Here is a 17383-nt window from a genome sequence, read left to right as displayed (position 1 = left end):
TGTACCGTTTTGCATAGAGGCCAATCAACTTTTTTTTTTTTTTGGGACTAGTCTGTGCTCTACTCTTAGGCTCACAAAGATGCCGCTTATTATGATGTGCGGAATCCCTTCGAGCGGCAAGACGACAAGGGCTTTGGAATTGTGTGAATATTTACAAAGCCAGGGCAGACAATTTCATTTGGTCAACGAAGAACTCCTTTTTGCTGTTCGTACCTCTGCATACAAAGGTACAGGGTAGCACGGGCAGAAATTCTGGGCACGTTCCAAAAGTCTCTACTAACGTGACCCCCTAGACGAGACAAAAGAGAAAATGACTCGAGGGGCGCTCAAAGCGGAGATCAAAAGAAACCTGACGAAAGAGACTGTCGTCATTGCGGATTCTTTGAACTATATCAAAGGGTGCCGATACGAGCTCTACCTCCTCGCAAGGGAGGCAGGTACTAATCATGGTGTCATCTATTGTGACACTTCCGTCCAGCAGGCAAAAAAGTGGAATTCTTCTAGAGAAGGCGACAAATGGGAAGAAAGCCAGTACGTTCGTCCTTTTTTTTTGAAATGCAAAAAACTCCCTGTGTAGGCGGAGGACCTTGTTTCATTCTGAGAGAGGATGCCCGCTGGAATGCCAAAACTACGCCCTTTGGGAAGAACAATCAAATGGACGCTCGCCTCCATACAAAAAAACTCATTTTTTTTTAGATTGAATGAACTGGCCAACAGGTTTGAAATGCCAAACCCAAGTAAGCGGTGGGACAAACCGTGCGTGATCATCAAGCCGGAACAACCTTTGCCTCTGACAGAGATCGAAAAAATGTTGACAGCTTGCCCTGCACCAAATTCTTATGCCACCCACTGCTCAAGGACTACCGGTCCCGACTATTTGTTCAACATTGAAAAGGCTATTCAGCGGGCCATTCAAATCATCCTTGAAGAATCAAACCGCGCAAACTGCATTGGACAGCAAATATCGATCGAAAATTGTTCTGTAAAGGTTAATCTCGTCCGTGGCCTGACAATGGCGAAGCTACAAAGGCTCAAAAAGCAATATCTGACCCTCATAAGGCAAATGGCCAACACTCAGGAGTCCTTTGTGGCACAAACTCAACACCAAGTACTCAATAGTTTTTTAGAATATGTCAACGGTCAAATTTCTGAAAGTGCCTGAATATCTGTTTTTTGATGGATTAAATGGCTCTTTGTGTGTGTAGAATCAGTGAATTCTGAACTGATATCGATTCGCAGTACTGGCATATTCCCTACACTTGATATTTCTGAAACATATTCGGTCTCGAAGCTACTATCGAAGAACGCTCTGTGAATATACAATGTGTTTGGCATCTATATGGGAAGCAGCGGGCTTTCGCACGCCCTTCCACGCAATTCACTTTTTTTTCTGAATCATAATGTTGTGTCGCAATATCAGTTAAAATTTTTACAGTTTGGCCAGTTCTTTTTTCTGGCAGGCATCCGCAAGTTGACATTCCCCTTCGGATAGGTATCGAGATGCATAGTCCAAAAATTTCGTTGCATGGCTCGATTGAGACTTATTCTCGAAACGCGGGCTCCATATAGCTTCTAATTCCTTATCTGGTGTATCCAGCGTCTGAAAGCAGAGGGTGTCCCCATTGTGCAGATACTGATCCCATACCGAAAGCAGAAGATTCACAGGAATCGAAAAGCTGATGCTAGAAACAATTGATTTATCCCCATTGACCACATTGCAGACTACAAGTCCAATCAAACGTCCCGATGCATCCAGAACAGCACCGCCGGATGCGCCTCTGTAAATAGTTGTGCTCGTCTGAAGTAGGCAGGGCTTTCCACGAACATAAGTTATGCCAGATATAACCCCAGAATTGCATGTAACTTGAAGCCCCTTATCAGGTCCGAATAGCGAGTGACTGAGAATGTAGATTTTCTCGCCTTTTTTTAGTTCACCTGACACAGAGAAATCAGCAGAATCCAGCGACTTCCTTGATTCCTCATTCAACTTTTGCGAATCTGTCAAATTGGCGCGGTCATCTCTCCTCACCAGAACGCAGTGCACACACACGAGCTCTTCTAAACGCAGCACAGCGACGTCTAGACATGATTGAGAGATATACTCAATGGCGGCGTGATGCCATATCGGTAAAATAGCACGTTGCGGATCGTCGGAACTCTGGTTCAAAGGGGTGGCATCAGCCAGGTCTTTTGAGCCGTTGTTGAGTTTTGAATAGCCTGTCCGAACCGAATCGACGCGGACTCGAATAGAATATCCTGATTGTAAAGCAAATTTGTTGTCGGGAGTAGGCGAAGCTAAAAATGGTCTAATCAAGTGTGCAACCGTCAGTATGACACCATCTTCGCAGATGAAGATTCCGCTCCCCCAAGTGGTTCCTATTGATATCAAGACAATAGAGTCAAACGCTTTCCTTAGGCTAGGGACGTGCGGTGAAGACATAATCGTTTCTGCTTGTCTGCGTTCAAGCCCAAATGAGCTGCGCTCTATCTGATTCAAAACCTGCAAAACGTCTTTGATTAGAGACGCGGTTATCGGGAGAGTGAAGCTGATTGTGATTCTGGATTCGTCCGACCTGTGGATGGGCGGGATAGACATGCCCACGAGCCTCGCTTCAATGTCAAATACGGGTCCCCCTTCGCAACCAGGCAGTCCGGGTCGATCAAGCATGATAACTGCGTCATCCAGCCCTTCATTGTGAGAAGAGAAGCGGTTCGCAAAAAGAGACTCAACGATGAGATTACTTGCCGTTACTAGATATACACAATTATAAAAAATACTTGGTGACAAAATGCCATACGGTGAGCCGACAATGAGCAACGAGTCGCCTCGATTTACGCTTCGAGAAGGCGCGAATCGGATCGGACGATGCATGACCGCAGGTAGGCCGCCCGTAATTCGAAGTACCGCGACTTCTGCTAAACCATCCCAATAGAGTTTCGATAGAACAGCATCTTGAATTGACATTTGTGTATTATTATGACCGTTTTGGTACAATTGTTTTGAAGCGGAGGGCCAGCCTACTAGCCACTCACCTCTCGGTGAAAATCGGTGGATCAAAGAGGTGAAACAGCCACTTTTGACAATTTTGGCCAGGTGAGCAGATTTCCAATGAGCGCGTGCACTTTCATGATCTGAATTGCCACCGACCAAAACATCGATCTTCGTTCCTCGTTTCAAAACACCGCCGTTCTTCTGTAGAAAGGGGTGTACCAACGTTGCGCTCGTGATCACTAAGCCGTGCAGTGCGTCGAAAAGTATGCCCGATCCCGAATAAGATGTGTATCCAGAACCGTTGTAACTAAAAGTTCTTCCTACGCAGGCCTGTTTCAAAGAATCGAGCCCCCGTATTCTGACCAAAACGCCATAATGTATACAAGTGTCTATAACTGCCACAGTGTCTGCCTTAAAGACGGAAAACAATAAGTAGGTACTTTTTGCACCGGAATTCAATTTTGAGTGACACGCACACTATTCATTTGGAAAGCCCAGGCGTGAAACGGTTGGCGACTGAAGGTGACAGCCGACGGGACTTGCGGAAGTTCTGTGCTGTAGTTGCCGGCCGATTTTATGCGCGATGCGCCGATGAATTGATGAGAAAAAGAGTGATCTCTGAAGTAGAAGTTATTTTTTTTCTTTTGGTTCGCAAAAATTTTGGCGTTGTCTTCCAGGAGCGTCAAGAACAGCATATGTGAGGGCTACCTCCTGATTCTGGAGGACGTGCTTGGGAGTATCATTGATGTCCCGACTTGTCCCTAGCTTTGTCCTCTACCGATACCCAGTTTTGTGGTTTTTTTCCCGTTATGGTACAACGGATACGAGGGGGGATACAAACGAATTCGCTCTGCGGAGTAGGGGCGTGTTTCGAAGAGTGAGGTCACGTATTCGTCTTGAGCGTGAGGTGTCGACGCCCAGGTTTTCGCAAGCGCGGTCCATCGCGGCGAGGGCGGGGGGCAGACTTGAACTCCGAGGGACTTTGGTGATTTGAATAGGATAGAGGTCCTGATGGGTTTGACGAGGCCCGTCTGTGCATCATAGGCATTGTGAGGGACTGATTGTCGTGTAGAAGAAAAAAGCAATGAGAGAAAAAAAAGAGGAGCAAAAAGCTGATTTTTATTGTTGCCTTAGCGACCGATAGGTAAGGGCCACAAATACAACGCTACTGATGAGCAAACGAGTAAGAGGAGGTCATGGACGTATGTCGAGGAAACTTTGTCGTAAAGGCTTGCGTTTTTTTTTGTCGACTAGGAAGGTCTGACGCTTTTGGGTGGTGTGAACAGAGTTTACATGGGACAGCGTTGTTAGGGACAAACATCGAGAGAACTATTTAGGTACGTTTTTTTTTTTTTTTTTCAAATTTTTGACATGTGTACACAAGTATAGGGCAGGCATTTCACTCGACGCAAATCAGAACATTTAACAATCCCAATCCGAAGAAATGCGATTTTTACTTGAAGGAAGGGGGAAAAGAGGACGAGAGCCAGCGTGAGGGGGAAATAAGGGAGGTAAAAGAGCGTGAAGAGCGACTGATGAGGCAGTTGTTGGGCCTTCCTGAAAAACCAGCCGAGACGTTAGAACTGAGCGTCGAATTACCAAGAGACGAGAATGGCGAGGGCCGCGTCGGAGAGGACGAGTCAAAAAAGTCGCACCGCCACCACCACCACCACCACCACCATCGAAAAAAGCACAGAGACGAAAACCGCGAGCACAGACACCGGAGAGACTCTGCTCGCAGCGAGCGTTCCGACGCGTCGCCGAAGAGACCAACGGCGAAGAGGAGATGTCGGTCGCCGGAGAGCCGGTCCGTCCGCCCCGAGGAGGAGCGCTCCTCTTCTCGATACGACAGCAAAAGAAAAAGCGATTATTGAAACAGACGAAATAAACTTTATTAGTTTCTAGGTTCTACCAAATTCGGATAGGCGTCTTTGCCAAGTCCCCTGGAGACAAGAACTTTCTTTTTCTTGTACAGGCCGCCGTCTGGAGCACTGTTCTTCGGATCGCTGGCGAAGGTGATTTTGATCGACTTCTTTTTGTAGGTGATGTCGATACAATTCCTGAACTCAATGCTCATGTGGGGATTGATCTTGAGCAGGTGGGCAATCATTTCAGTTTTTTTGGACGTTTCAATGAGGTAGTTTTCTGAGGCGGCGGTGCACAGACAGATGTAGTTGTCGGCGAACTCGGACAGAACGACGCCTTTGAAGTCGGCGGCAGCGATGCGCACCTGCGTCTGATAAACCCAGGGCTTGGTCTTGTTGGTAGCCTTGTCCTTGTTGGCGACGATCTCAATAAGGTGAATGTTGTTGGCGGAAATGATGATGACGAGGCGAATCTTCTTCTTTTGAACGTAGTTGCACACGTCCGCGAAGAAGACCTTGACGCCTTTGCCCACGATGCTCTTCAGCTGAAAGTTCTCGCTGTAAGAGATATAGTCCCCCAGGAAGAGGCGATCGAGCGATTTCTGGCGGCGGTCCTTCTTGCCGCGAATGGCATCGTTCGCGGACTTGCGAATGACGTACATGAGGCGGTCGTACGCGTTCTTCATGAAGTAGCGCTGAATGCAGTTGGCATAGCTGAACGTTTTTTGCTCGCGAATCTCTTCGAGCGAGAAGATCGTTTCGGGAGCCCGAATGAAAACTTTCGTCTTTCCGAGCTCGTAAACCGATTTTTTGTCGGCGGGCTCGATGCCCAAACTGTCCAAAATCGCCGACGCGCCTTCTCGAAACCTCCCGGCGTACTTGCTCGTCGGCCACGTGCCATCCGAGCAAATCGCATATCGGTAGTAAAACCGGTCGTACACTTGGCGATACGCGTACCCCGCGCGACGCACCTTGATGTTCTCCAACAGTCCCAAATACTTGATCTGATGCAGGCACCGCGTGTCGTTGTAGTTCCTCGACTGCTTCTTGTCGTTCGGCTTTATGCACCTTATGTAGTGCGGGTGCGACTTCGAAAGAGAGTCCACCAACTGCTGGCAGGACGTCTTCAACTTGAAGCTCGCCGTCGTCGGACGACGCTTGTCGTCCGTAGTAGCCGATTCCGGGAACAAAGAAACCAAAAGCTCAATCTTGCTGCACTTCGCCAACTGAATCAGGTCGTTAAACAACAGGTCCTTGTTCTTGTCGCAAAACCCGGATGTCGAGTACTCCACGTCTCCAGCATAGTGCTTCACGCAAAACGAATTCGCCGCCGACCCAAGCTTGAAGAACTGGTGCTGCGCGAGGTTCTCCTTCAACTTCGACAAGAACTTCTCGTCGCTCGCCTGCGGGAAGTTGCACACGTCGTCCAACAACGTAAAAATACCTATCGGATTCTGTCTCGATTCAATCAAGTCGCAGCAAATCTTGTTGTTGAAGAACTTTATCGGCTCCCACTTAATCCCCTCCCTCTCGTACTCCTCCTGCTCCTCCTTCAACGTCAAATTGATGAATATCTGCTGCAGCTTCTCGTTCACATAGTTAATGCACAACTGCTCAAACCCGTTCGATTCAAACACCTCAAACCCGTATATATCCAAAATGCCCAAAATCGGAAGCTCCTCGCTCTTCCAGCCCAACCTCTGGTTAATCCTCAACACCGTGTAGTCAAACAACCTGGAATACACCGCCTTGGCAAACGCGTCTCTCGAATATGCCGCCTCATCCGCCTTCTGAGGCACCGCGTATATCGAACTTCGACCGCCCGTCCCCGTCTGAATCGTCCTCTTGCAAAACCCGTCGTGACACACCGCCGCGTCTATCTTCAGCATCGACGCCACGTGGTCCAAGCAATCCCCGTTCGATATCTTGGACTCCTCATTCTGCTCCGAAAACTCCAAATTTCCCGCCCAAAGAATTGACGCCAACAACCGAAACACCTCCTCCTTCTCCTTCTCGCTGAATTTCATCGTGTCCAACGCGTGCAACAAGTCCTTCCAATCACTCACGTCATCTATCTCGTCCACCACCGTACAGTTCCCCTGATTCAAGTAGTGGTAGGAACTCGCATCCAACAAACGATACCTCTCCTTCATCTGCCCATCCGCTCCAGACAACATCTCGTAAAATATGTGAAAGGACCTCTCGTTCTTGCTCTGCACCACGACCCTAGAACTCTCCAGCAAGTAATTCGTCACCCTGCCTCCCACTGGCTGCCCACTCCTGTCAAACTGAATCTCCATGTACTTCCCAAACCTCGAAGAATTGTTGTTCCTAATCGTCTTCGCGTTCCCAAACGCCTCCAACAACGGGTTCGAGTCCAAAATCGCGTCCTTCACTCGAATCACCTCCTCCAAAGAACCGCAGTTCTGCGAAATGTACTGCATGATGATCTTGGACACCTCCGTTTTTCCAGCTCCAGACTCTCCACTGCGAAAAAAAAAAAAACGCACGTCAGCACCCCCCTTTCCAAAACTCCGTGCTCTCGACCCCCCCTTCCGTCCGTACCTAATAATCACGCACTGACTCTCCAAGTCAGACACAATCGACTGGTACATCGAGTCCGCTAACACCCCAACCGTCATTACCTCCCTCTCTCAGAACAATACACAAAAAAAAAACGTACCCACCGCGTACGCGTGTGGCGGCATCTCTATCCTGTTCTTCCCTCGGTAGTCCATCATGCGATCAACGCTGAACAACTCGGGAATCGATTTGTACGGATTGATCGATATCAAAACGTGTCCAATATACGTCTTCGCGGCGCCAACCTCAATTCTCAGTCACCCCTTCGCCCACTCGAACAACACTCCGCTCAAACACGTACGTATATCTGATCCGTCTCGTATCGCTTCTTGAGATTACTCGAAATCCCATTCTCTGACACGTCCTTCAACATCACCATGTCGTCCAGCGCACATGTCTTCAGTATTTGTGCCTAGAAACAAGCACCGTCAGCTCAACCCCACCGCGTAAACCCCCCCCTATCTCCCAGCGTCTACCTTACCATTTCGCAGTATCACCTAAAATAAATCGAAATTAAAAAAAACGAACTTTTACATAAAAAAACCATAAAACTAATATACAAGGGTTCCGTGGTGTAGTTGGTTATCACACATCGTTCACACCGATGAGGTCGTGCGTTCGAATCGCGCCGGAATCATTTTTTTTTTGTTTAAACAGCGTGTTATTTTATTGTTTTTTTGCTCCACGACATTTTTCCGTGACTACGGGGACTATGTGCGTTCAAATCACGTCCACGCCAGCCTTTTTTTCTTCCTAGTCTCAAAACACCAGTGTCGTTCACTTTATTATTTTTGCAACCCAACATTTCTCCGTACCGAAACCGAAAAAAAACCTATGCATCGTCCAAACAAGAGAAATACAACTTGATCCTCTTCAGACTACGGTTCAATAACTTATTTTCTAGATTCACCTTCACTCGAAGTTGTTGCTCCTGATCAAGCTTGTCCAAAAGCGTATCAATAATGTTGATACCTTTGTCCTTGACCTTCCGGTACTTGGTGTCCGACATCAACAGCTTCTTCACGCAAGTCACCTCCTCGACCATTTCAAGCTTCATCTCTTGCACGCTCTTCTTCTTTTTTCCATAACTGCTGAAGTGCGCCAGTAGTTGGTCTATTTGAAACTGAATGCCGTACACACTGTTCGTCTCGTCATTGAGCATCGAAGAAATGACGGAATTCACCTTCTTTGTCTCTCGACGAGTTATCTTATCTAGCGCTCGCAGTGTCTTTATCTCAGACACGAGTTGGGCCTTTCGAGCTTCTAAACACTCAATCTGCTTAGCGTTGTCAGTAACCCTCTCTTGCACTTGCTGCATCTCTGCCAAAAATTGCTGCTTACGATTAGTCAAAAGTTGTACGTGATCCGAAGGAAACAAACCAAATTCTCCATTCAACTCTCCATACCACCAAGCATCCTCCCCGACTCGGGGATTGTACACGTTCAAAATGTCATCCACTTCGAAAGAAAGCTGGTTCGGATTCTGCGCCGTATAACTCTGCGTGGCCTTGGCCGCAGATGTCACCATCTCTTCTCTCTCTGAAAAAATCCATTCATAGTCTCGAATCAGCGTCGACACCAGACCGTTCACCAACGGAGTGTCTTGCACCGTCCGTATCACATCGTCCTTCTCGCGCACATGAATCAAGTTGGGCGCAAACACTGTAGCCAAATTGTGTAGTGCCATTTTGTTTTGTTTTGAGTGCTTTTCTACGCAAGATAAAAATTCAATCAAATACTTCAACGTTTTTTGGTTCACCGTAGGCAATTGCTTTATCAGCTCCCTCAGCACGTGCATGCGCTTGTTTGGATCCTTTTCTTCCTGCGCTTGTAAAAAGGCTTCATAATGCTCGTACTTCAACAAAGGCTCTGGCAAATCTCGAAAATAGCATTTCAGCAGCCCCGCCACCGTGTGCACGTCGCTTATCTCCTCCACGTCCACCATCTCGCCCTCGTTGTATCGCGCTTTGATCGCGTTGATCTCATTTTGAGACCCGGACAACCGGAAAATCCCCTCCACGTCCAACGCATGTTCTCTCAGCCATTCAATACACCTTCTTACCAAATACGGAACGTCCTGCTCGGGCGGCTTTACCTTCTCAATCGGCGCTCCGAAATAAAGCGGAGATACCTCGCACTTACTCGCCCCACGTGGAATCGACTCCTCGTCTTGACAAACTCTTTTCAAACAAGACACCCACACATCTGTATCTTCTTCTGTGTTGAACTTCAAAGAATGCGTCTCTTTGGGCGACTCAGTGCCCGTCAACTCAATCAGGCATTTCTTTCTGTCCGAGGAAAGGCAAAATTCCGTCAAGTCAATGCATTCCAGCGGCTTTCCTTGCTCCTCCTCTTCGGAATTCTTGTAACTCAACAACTTGCCCCTCTCGTACACCAACCAGCGCTTCTTTTTGTCCAAGTACGCGCTCTTCGACAACTTAGACCACGAGTTAAACACATCCTCGACGCTCTGTAAGGCATCAATCGACTCCTTCGACATCGGTGTACCCTCTTGAGCTACCAATACTTCGAACGGTAAAGGTATGTCCAAATCTGCAAGAGATTTGTCCTCAGGTAGCAAAGACATCGTCGCTCTGTTGATCAATTGGTACTTCGCTATTTCATACTTCAAACTGAACGCCTTCCTTATGTATCGGAGAAAAGCGCTCAAAGGGCGCCTCACATTCATCAAAACATACCCCCCCACCACCTTATTTCCTGCGTTGTACACATGCCAAACATAAATCCTCTGGTACCGACTCTTGAGCTCGACTACAACATCCTTGTCCTGCAAACACAAACAATCAGCACGTCTACGCACCGTCCATATAAAAAAAATCCCTGCCTTCAGTTGAAAGAACCTGCGGTACCATGCACAGACAGCGACTGCCGCATACGTGCTTCTCCTCTCAGCAGACCGAAGATCCGTGCTGTATCTCCGCGCACGCGTACACAATGACAAACCAGAGCTGCCTCCAACACGACCACAACACACACAATTTGCGTGGCACAAAAAAAAATACGTCTTCGTGGGCGCGTACCCGCTGCTCACCAATGCTATAGTCAGAGAGTGCCTTATCGCAATCCATCCATTTTCGAGAGGGAGAATCTGCAAAAAACAGGTCGCATTCCAGCCATGACAAACAGTCCAACTTTTTTGAAACTTCCTGAATTACGCTTGATACGGATGTGCTTGGGTCGACCTCTATGTCGCTTGTCTTTTCGCTGAATCCGGGCGGCAGCCAAACCGTCAGATGGACCATTGTCTTATCGACCGAAAGAACTAGACGAAAGTCACTGAATATGCCGTTTCTCGCTCGACAAAGTGCGCCTCGTTCCTAGTTTGATATGCGCTATGACGAAAAATGTCGTACAAGTAAATTCTCTAGATTTTTTTTTACCTTATTTTATTAGAAGATACGTGAACACTGAATTCTGAGCCCTCTCTTTCTAAATCTGCGGTCAACACCTAGAGAGGGCCTTGGAAGCTGCGCGAGCACTCTCGCATCCGTGTGCGAATCCCTGTGAAAATTAGATACCTGTGCGCTCAGCTACGCCCAATCTTCGTCCAAATCGAACTTCGTCATATCAAAACCGTTAAAACAATCGAGGATCAATGACATATTCAGAGCTCGACGTATTGGCCTACAGAATCTGAAAGTGGACTCGCAAGTTCTAAAATTTCCCCATACACAAATGAATTCAGAGTACGCATAGACAAAAAAAAACAGCTGGCCCTATCGCCCCTTTCAAAAGCATGTCTATGCGCCCAGAGGAAACAATCGGAAGTGATTCGCCGCTCCGCCCGCCAGAGTCTCTTCTTTTCCCGCAATTTTCGCCCGCGCGATGGCGCACTCGATTCTCTCTCTCCCTCTCTAAAAAAAACCCAGCGCAGTCTGTTAAAACTGTCGCATAGATCTCGTGAACCAAAACGTCCAACCCTCGTTCGAAAGGGGCCAGAAGCACTTTTTTTTAGCGAATTTTTTTTTCCATGAGCGAAAACCAATGCGGATCCTCATTTTAGTTCACGATTGATACCAAAGGGCGGGAAAAAAATCTGGTGCTCCTTAGTGTCCACGCAACCAAAGATATCAGAGCGGGAACTACCATGTCGGAAACAATACCCGCCGGCGTCTCGGCGGCCGATACCGCCTTTCTAAACCTCTTTTGGCAGCTAGCTCTAGATGACCCGATCGTTCGCGCTAGGGCCACCGCTGTATTGGTACAAACTCTGTTGAATGTTCAGACGTCACAGGGCGATCAACTCCGAGCTAAATTCAAGAAAAACTCTCCGGAACTCGACTACACGCTGAAACGCCTGACCAAAGGACTCGCGTCTGAAGACAAAACCGCCTGCCTCGGATTCGCGACGGCGCTCGTAGAAGTACGTCTGTGATGCGAATCGATTTCTTCAGCTCCGAACTGCCCCTCGAGAAACCCTTCCTCTCATTTTGGAAACTTTTTGTTCTTCACGCCACTAACTTTTTTTTCAAGATCTTGACGTACATAGAGACCGATTTATCAGACCTTATTCAAACCACCTTTGAAACGGTCATGAGCAAAAAAAATGAAATCTCCCTGTCACAGAGACAGCTTGTCATTCTCTTGACAACGACGGCCATGATCCGATCTAAAAGACTCCAGACAATCTCTGAACGAAAACTTAACTCTTTACTTGATAAATTGTCGAGCCAACTTGTCACCTATTTGAACCTAAAACACTCGCCATACTCTGAGTTCACTGTTCGTGTCATCAGAGATCTAGCGGAAATCGTACCGAAATCAATCTGGACAAATTTCGCCTCCACTTTCCTCCCATTTCTCTCCGTCGACTCCATTCAAGCCATTTCGTTGACGGCCATCTTTCATACAATTTCGGAATGCCACTCAAGCCACGAAGCCTCACCAGCACTCCTCAGCGACGAAAATCTGCCAAAAATCTCTGATGCACTCGCGCAGTGCGTCTCCTCGTTTCCACGAGTCCATAGCGTCTGGAACTACTTGCTCGACTATTGCATGAGCTCAAACCGCACTACCAGGCTCAACATACTCATCGACCACATCTTAAAAACATATTTTTCGAAAAAAAAAATCAATTCTTTTGTCTCGTTGGGATTTTCCATCACATCGATGATCCTCGCCAAAATACCTCTGGATACATACCAAATAATCCTGAAACCGTTCATACTCTGTAGGTTGCAACAATGCCTCGACATGAATCGCGGCGCGCCGCCCAGCGCGCACTCTCTTTTCAAACAGCTCTGTTCCGCCGCTCAACACCTCGAAAACTCCAACTCCGCCGTCTTTCTGAAGATCCTTCAAGGCCCCGACGTGCGGTTCTCGAACAAAGTAATACGCCAGCCCTCTCAAGACGACCTCGTCGACCGCCTCACCCTCAATCTCACCAAAGACCAGCTAGAAGATTACGTTCTCCATTTGATCAAGCAATTCTATTCAACCAACGCTCAAGGCCACGAGTACCAAAGTGCAGAATTCGTTCAATACTCTATTGTATGCGAGCTCAAGCATATCTACGAAACCACCCCTCACGCCTCTATCAACCACGTCATTCTAAAATTCGTGTATTTACACGCCTTCTACCGTGCTACCTCTCCAACTTCACCGGACCGCTTCACAACAGACCCTGCGGACAGCGTCGTGTTATGTTCCGTACCAACCGTTGACCTCACGGACAACCTCCGCGCAAGGTTCCACGCCATCTTCCAAAAACTAATCGAACAGTTCCCTCGTGCTTCCCCCGACCCCCAATCCAAATCGCGCCCCTCACGACTCGTAAACCCCACCCAAGCAAGAGAAGTCACGCTGCAGTGGCTCAAGCCATTGCTCGACTGGGACGACGGGACCTTGTCTCACACTCCGCACGAACTTTTTCCACTCGACCCTCAAATCGACCTGTCGCTCCTTTCCGACGCAAAAGCTCAATCGGATCATCTGAGACGCCAGTTGGAACTGAACGTTGACTCCTCTCAAGCCGTGAAGTTCTTCTACCCAGTTTCAATACACGCGGCCATCCTTCTTCTCCAATATCCTTCTACGATACTGCCCGCGTGCGATGACCTGAAAACCGTCGTAAACCACCTAATGTCTCAGGAAGACCAGCAATCGACAATACCCCTTTCGCGCCTCACCGTCGCCCTCTTAGCGAACCCAAACCAAGCGTGCCTTTTCTTAGTCGAGCAGCTCTGGAACCACCTAAATCAACAAGTCGCCCCCGAGGCGTTCGACATCCTTCTGAAAACCATGCTCACCGTAGCGACAGATGACGACGACGATTCGGACTCCGATTCGAGCATCTGTTCGGACTCCGATCGCCTAGACGACGGTTCAGACGCAGACGACTCAAACGCTAACTCGGACTCTGAACCCGTCGAAAGTCACGACGCCGAGGAAGACGCAGCTGAATGCGGGAATGAGCTCGAACCACCTGTACCGAAATCGAAGACGAACCGCCCCTCTGAAAGCGAAAGCGACGCTTCCGATGACTCTGATTCCAACCATTCAAGCTTCGACTCCCTCTCCACTGACGCGTCTCACTCCTCACCCAGCCACGCGCGCGACGATAGCGATGACGACTCCGCATCCGACGACGAAGAAGACTCAGAAGATATTGTACTAAACGACGAACAAATGTTCGCTCTCGATCGCGGCCTCTCTTCTGCCTTTCGCGCATTCCGGGCCAAAAAAGAACTCGAAAGAGACAGAAAAAATAACGCCGAGCGCATCATAGACCATCAGCTCAGACTCAGCGCCGTCATTGAATCCTTCTTCATCTCCAATCCTCTGCATCCGTTCTTCTGGTCTTTTCTAGATAACGTAGCCGACTGGCTCCACCAACATCAAGAAAAGCAATTAAAACGCCTCGCAGACCGTATTCATGCCTTGCTGACGAGATTGACGACTTCAAAGACTCGCCCGAGCACCATCGCAGACGACCACTTCTCCACCGCCCTAACACTACTCGACAAATACTACCGCCTCTTCCGCAAGCCATCCACTCCCAGGAAAGCAATCATCAACGTAGTGCTCTTCTTACAGCGCGCGCTTTTGTCTCAGCAGTCCAACCAAGTCGCTCGTCAGGCAATCTGCACCAACTTTCGAGACATGCTCTTGTTCTATGCCAAATCTAACCCGAAAGTTACCTCCAACTGCAACCTGTACTTACAAGTGTTCTCGGAAGTCATGCAACGCTCCCCATCTATTTCGTGGGACCTCGTCAAGGGACTCGACAAAATCGTAGCTGATTCACAAAACGCATACAAACGTACTCATATCGTACTGACCCTCTACCCAGTTTTGTTAACGGAACACCAAATCAAGCAGCACTCAACGGAGGCTGTCACAGTACTTCGCGAATTCCAAAACGCCGTCCTCACCTGCTTTCGAGATTCCAAGGTCGCGCTGCCTTGGAGAAGTCGCCTGGTCACGACAGTTCAATCGGTGTTCACCGTCTCGTCGCGCGTCTTCGAGCAGGCCGACCTGTTCGAAATATGGGACGTCGATACGATCAAAGAAGAGTTGGCTCCACGACAAAAAGACCAGAAATACAACAAAACCTATCGGTGCCTAGTGGGGTGCTTCGAGAGCAGCAAAAAGGACAAACCTGTCAAGCCAAACACACAAAGCCTCAAAAAACAAAAGAGAAAAAACAAGGCATCTCCTGAACTAAACGCCAAACGCCCTAAACCAAATCAACACATAGAGTGACCAAAAAGCAAGCGTCTAAAAATTATTACATACATTAATATATATATATGCCTCTCTTTCTTTTTTCTTTTCTACTCAGGGAAGATATTTCATTCTGTCTGAACTGTCGCTTCTTCTTGTTGACTGGGAGCCACTTCAGGCTTCACGCATATTACATTGCTTATGAAATTCAAAAATCTCTTCGCATAGTAAACAGGCTCGACAATCGAAATCGTATCTGGATTATAAGGAATCGACTTGAAAAAATGCTCCAGTTTTTTTCTGCCATTGTACCTCTGCAAAATATCGATAATGCCACAATAATAAATTTCTTTTTCGCCTGTCTCCGGATTTACTCCAGGTATTCCGCCGTACTCTTCTTGGAATTTCGACCTAAATCCCTCATCCCTGTTCCTGAAACGTCCTTTGTGGCTCTTAAAGGCGCTTTCTTTGCCCGTTGAATCGTAGTAGATTCCCACGAGCAGAGAGTAATCCATGACGTTGTGCTCGGCCAAAAAAGTGGCGTCCAGCTGCAGTTGTTTTAAGAACGTTTTTCGCATTCCTTCTTCGAAATAGAACTTGCGCCTGATGTCTAAATCCTTCAGAATGTCTCCAGGCTTCGGATCAACTGTTCGACGGCCGACTGTCGACCCCTTCAAATCATATGTCTCTACTGGCTTCAAGGAGTCAAAGCAGTTGTTCATGATGACGAAGCGCACCATCCCGCCAATGCCCTCGTGCTTCATCGAGTACACGCCGTAAAATCTGGGCAGACAAGTATTGGGATTCTTGCGAATGTACAAAAAGTAAAAAGGAAGAATTTCCCACAAAAAATTGCGCTCTGGACCAGTCGCCGTTTTCAAGATAAAACGCTTGTCTCGTGTGAAGATGAAAAATGCGCCGCTCTTTCCCTCTCCGCGAATGGCATCTAAATTGTCATAGCGGAAACTGAGCAAGATATCGGCGCTCGTAACATTCCAGTGCTGGCGAATCTGATGAAAAACTTTGGGTGCAAAATCCTTGAATTTTAACAACTTTTGGGGCGTTCGATTGACTTTGAACTGATAAGAATATGAATAGTCGTCCGGAATCAACAATGAATCATCAAAATGACGAGAACTTGTAATTCCAAGACCACACAAAATATCGCGTACTGTCCCTTCATCGAAAATAGTAGGCTGATCTTCTGGAGTTCGATTGTGCATAGCATAATAATATTCGTCTGTATCAGAAACTTTCTGATGTTGATGATCCTCAGACAGCACCGATCCCTCAGGTACCTTAGGTAAAAGATTTGGTACGTCTGGTTTAGATGTCAACTCTGGAGACACTGATGCCGGCCTCTTGAGACTTAGCAAGTTGTGGGAACTCGATCTAGAAGCCAACTTCGGAACGTCTGCATCCGCATCATCATGATTCTCGGATATCTTGTCCTTTCTTTCAACCGTCTCTGGCACCTCTGACGCCTCCTGTTTGACCGGCTTCAAACTCTCCTCAGCCATAAGTTCCCTTTTGAGATTTCTTGCGGTACTATATTTTCGAGATGGTATACCCCACAACCTACTACTCGCCTTGTCTACATACACTCGGGGCTGATTCACGTTATCGCTATAAATATGGGAATAACTGTCATCGCTTGCAGTCACGCTCTTTCGCTTGTTCTTTTCAGACATTGTACCAGCCAGCTCAGTTCCTTGTGTATTTGCCTCCCTCATCTTCTTCGCCTCCCAACTGGGAAGCCTAACGTTCATGTCGTCATTGTACCTAACCTTGTCAAATTTCTCTATGTCATCGGTAAACTCCTCATCGCCATCGTTGTTATGAGACAAATCGGAGAAATAGGGTATCCGCTTCTGCTCGTTATAAACAGAAATGGCACCCTTGAGTGTCTGTAGCTCGTCATAGTATTCTTGTTTCTGTTTCACCAACACGTCAATTCGCTCGAGCGCCTCCTTGAGCTCAGCCTTCAACTTGCATGCCTTCTTCTTGTACGAGATGTACTTTTTCTTAAATATCAGGTCCTTTTCCCGCGCAGGACCGCATTCACTTTCACAATCTGAAATATCGGTGGACATTATGTCCAGTAAAGCCTGCAGTCTAGCTCAAAACATTTGGAAACAAGCGTAAGGCATACGCCTCAAAAATTTTTGTAACAAACAGTTTTCACAAACTTCTATGTCTACACAAAAAAAAATAACGCATCCAAACCGTGAACCTTGGATGAAACTAAACAAATGCC

General features: G+C 47.6%; 7 protein-coding genes and 1 non-coding gene across 10 annotated transcripts; 4 read left to right on the top strand and 4 right to left on the bottom strand.

Annotated features, from left to right (window-relative positions):
• Positions 1–61: 61 nt before the first annotated feature.
• LOC126323752 (protein KTI12 homolog) lies at positions 62–1338 on the top strand. The gene is made up of 3 exons (XM_049994750.1): positions 62–227; positions 294–531; positions 697–1338. Exons 1-3 carry the CDS (start codon positions 80–82, stop codon positions 1160–1162), a joined length of 852 nt encoding a protein of 283 aa, XP_049850707.1. The 5' UTR covers positions 62–79; the 3' UTR covers positions 1163–1338.
• Positions 668–3605, bottom strand: LOC126323751 (uncharacterized). Of its 2 annotated transcripts, none has more exons than XM_049994748.1 (2): positions 3469–3599; positions 668–3403 (listed from the first exon to the last, which is right to left on the bottom strand). In XM_049994748.1, the coding sequence occupies exons 1-2, from the start codon at positions 3475–3477 to the stop codon at positions 1430–1432; spliced, it is 1983 nt and encodes a 660-aa protein (XP_049850705.1). In that variant the 5' UTR covers positions 3478–3599; the 3' UTR covers positions 668–1429. The 2 variants fall into 2 exon arrangements, 1 of the variants encoding a protein (XP_049850705.1); XR_007559657.1 differs by having other exon boundaries at positions 1146–3399; positions 3469–3605.
• A 521-nt stretch (positions 3606–4126) lies between these two features.
• On the top strand, positions 4127–4879 carry LOC126323727 (uncharacterized). The gene is made up of 3 exons (XM_049994720.1): positions 4127–4194; positions 4279–4329; positions 4382–4879. The coding sequence occupies exons 1-3, from the start codon at positions 4164–4166 to the stop codon at positions 4864–4866; spliced, it is 567 nt and encodes a 188-aa protein (XP_049850677.1). The 5' UTR covers positions 4127–4163; the 3' UTR covers positions 4867–4879.
• Positions 4860–7948, bottom strand: LOC126323726 (myosin ID heavy chain-like). 2 transcript variants are annotated; one of them, XM_049994718.1, is made up of 5 exons: positions 7922–7948; positions 7742–7852; positions 7541–7670; positions 7423–7480; positions 4860–7344 (listed from the first exon to the last, which is right to left on the bottom strand). In XM_049994718.1, the coding sequence occupies exons 1-5, from the start codon at positions 7922–7924 to the stop codon at positions 4887–4889; spliced, it is 2760 nt and encodes a 919-aa protein (XP_049850675.1). In that variant the 5' UTR covers positions 7925–7948; the 3' UTR covers positions 4860–4886. The 2 variants fall into 2 exon arrangements, with proteins under 2 accessions (XP_049850675.1, XP_049850676.1); XM_049994719.1 differs by lacking the exons at positions 7742–7852; positions 7922–7948 and having other exon boundaries at positions 4879–7344; positions 7552–7627.
• A 55-nt stretch (positions 7949–8003) lies between these two features.
• On the top strand, positions 8004–8077 carry Trnav-cac (transfer RNA valine (anticodon CAC)). Its single transcript has one exon. It is a non-coding gene; the product is annotated as a tRNA-Val (tRNA).
• On the bottom strand, positions 8078–10983 carry LOC126323740 (rho GTPase-activating protein gacJJ-like). The gene is made up of 2 exons (XM_049994735.1): positions 10482–10983; positions 8078–10228 (listed from the first exon to the last, which is right to left on the bottom strand). The coding sequence occupies exons 1-2, from the start codon at positions 10701–10703 to the stop codon at positions 8273–8275; spliced, it is 2178 nt and encodes a 725-aa protein (XP_049850692.1). The 5' UTR covers positions 10704–10983; the 3' UTR covers positions 8078–8272.
• Positions 10984–11457: 474 nt separating this feature from the next.
• Positions 11458–15241, top strand: LOC126323774 (uncharacterized). The gene is made up of 2 exons (XM_049994773.1): positions 11458–11824; positions 11935–15241. Exons 1-2 carry the CDS (start codon positions 11549–11551, stop codon positions 15163–15165), a joined length of 3507 nt encoding a protein of 1168 aa, XP_049850730.1. The 5' UTR covers positions 11458–11548; the 3' UTR covers positions 15166–15241.
• Positions 15242–15254: 13 nt separating this feature from the next.
• On the bottom strand, positions 15255–17219 carry LOC126323721 (uncharacterized). Its single transcript, XM_049994713.1, has one exon. The coding sequence runs from the start codon at positions 17217–17219 to the stop codon at positions 15255–15257; it is 1965 nt and encodes a 654-aa protein (XP_049850670.1).
• Between the last annotated feature and the right edge of the window lie 164 nt (positions 17220–17383).

The sequence above is a fragment of the Schistocerca gregaria genome, unplaced genomic scaffold (genome assembly GCF_023897955.1).
Source record: "Schistocerca gregaria isolate iqSchGreg1 unplaced genomic scaffold, iqSchGreg1.2 ptg000867l, whole genome shotgun sequence".
Taxonomy (NCBI): Eukaryota; Metazoa; Arthropoda; class Insecta; order Orthoptera; family Acrididae; genus Schistocerca; species Schistocerca gregaria.
Note: the sequence above shows the minus strand (reverse complement) of the source record. Positions and strands in the feature narration are given on the sequence as shown.

Excerpts from the sequence above, each read along its gene's own strand:
- LOC126323752 (XM_049994750.1), top strand. The coding sequence starts at position 80 with ATGCCGCTTATTATGATGTGCGGAATCCCTTCGAGCGGCAAGACGACA. Across the intron at positions 228-293 it reads TCGTACCTCTGCATACAAAG|ACGAGACAAAAGAGAAAATG; the intron begins GTACAGGGTAGC and ends GTGACCCCCTAG. Across the intron at positions 532-696 it reads GACAAATGGGAAGAAAGCCA|ATTGAATGAACTGGCCAACA; the intron begins GTACGTTCGTCC and ends ATTTTTTTTTAG.
- LOC126323727 (XM_049994720.1), top strand. The coding sequence starts at position 4,164 with ATGAGCAAACGAGTAAGAGGAGGTCATGGAC. Across the intron at positions 4,195-4,278 it reads AGTAAGAGGAGGTCATGGAC|AGTTTACATGGGACAGCGTT; the intron begins GTATGTCGAGGA and ends TGGTGTGAACAG. Across the intron at positions 4,330-4,381 it reads ACATCGAGAGAACTATTTAG|GGCAGGCATTTCACTCGACG; the intron begins GTACGTTTTTTT and ends ACACAAGTATAG.
- LOC126323774 (XM_049994773.1), top strand. The coding sequence starts at position 11,549 with ATGTCGGAAACAATACCCGCCGGCGTCTCGGCGGCCGATACCGCCTTT. Across the intron at positions 11,825-11,934 it reads TCGCGACGGCGCTCGTAGAA|ATCTTGACGTACATAGAGAC; the intron begins GTACGTCTGTGA and ends TTTTTTTTCAAG.
- LOC126323721 (XM_049994713.1), bottom strand. The coding sequence starts at position 17,219 with ATGTCCACCGATATTTCAGATTGTGAAAGTGAATGCGGTCCTGCGCGG.
- LOC126323740 (XM_049994735.1), bottom strand. The coding sequence starts at position 10,703 with ATGGTCCATCTGACGGTTTGGCTGCCGCCCGGATTCAGCGAAAAGACA. Across the intron at positions 10,229-10,481 it reads ATAGCATTGGTGAGCAGCGG|GACAAGGATGTTGTAGTCGA; the intron begins GTACGCGCCCAC and ends TTGTGTTTGCAG.
- LOC126323726 (XM_049994718.1), bottom strand. Across the intron at positions 7,671-7,741 it reads ACGAGACGGATCAGATATAC|ACGTATATTGGACACGTTTT; the intron begins GTACGTGTTTGA and ends GGCGCCGCGAAG. Across the intron at positions 7,481-7,540 it reads GCCACACGCGTACGCGGTGG|CGGACTCGATGTACCAGTCG; the intron begins GTACGTTTTTTT and ends TTGGGGTGTTAG.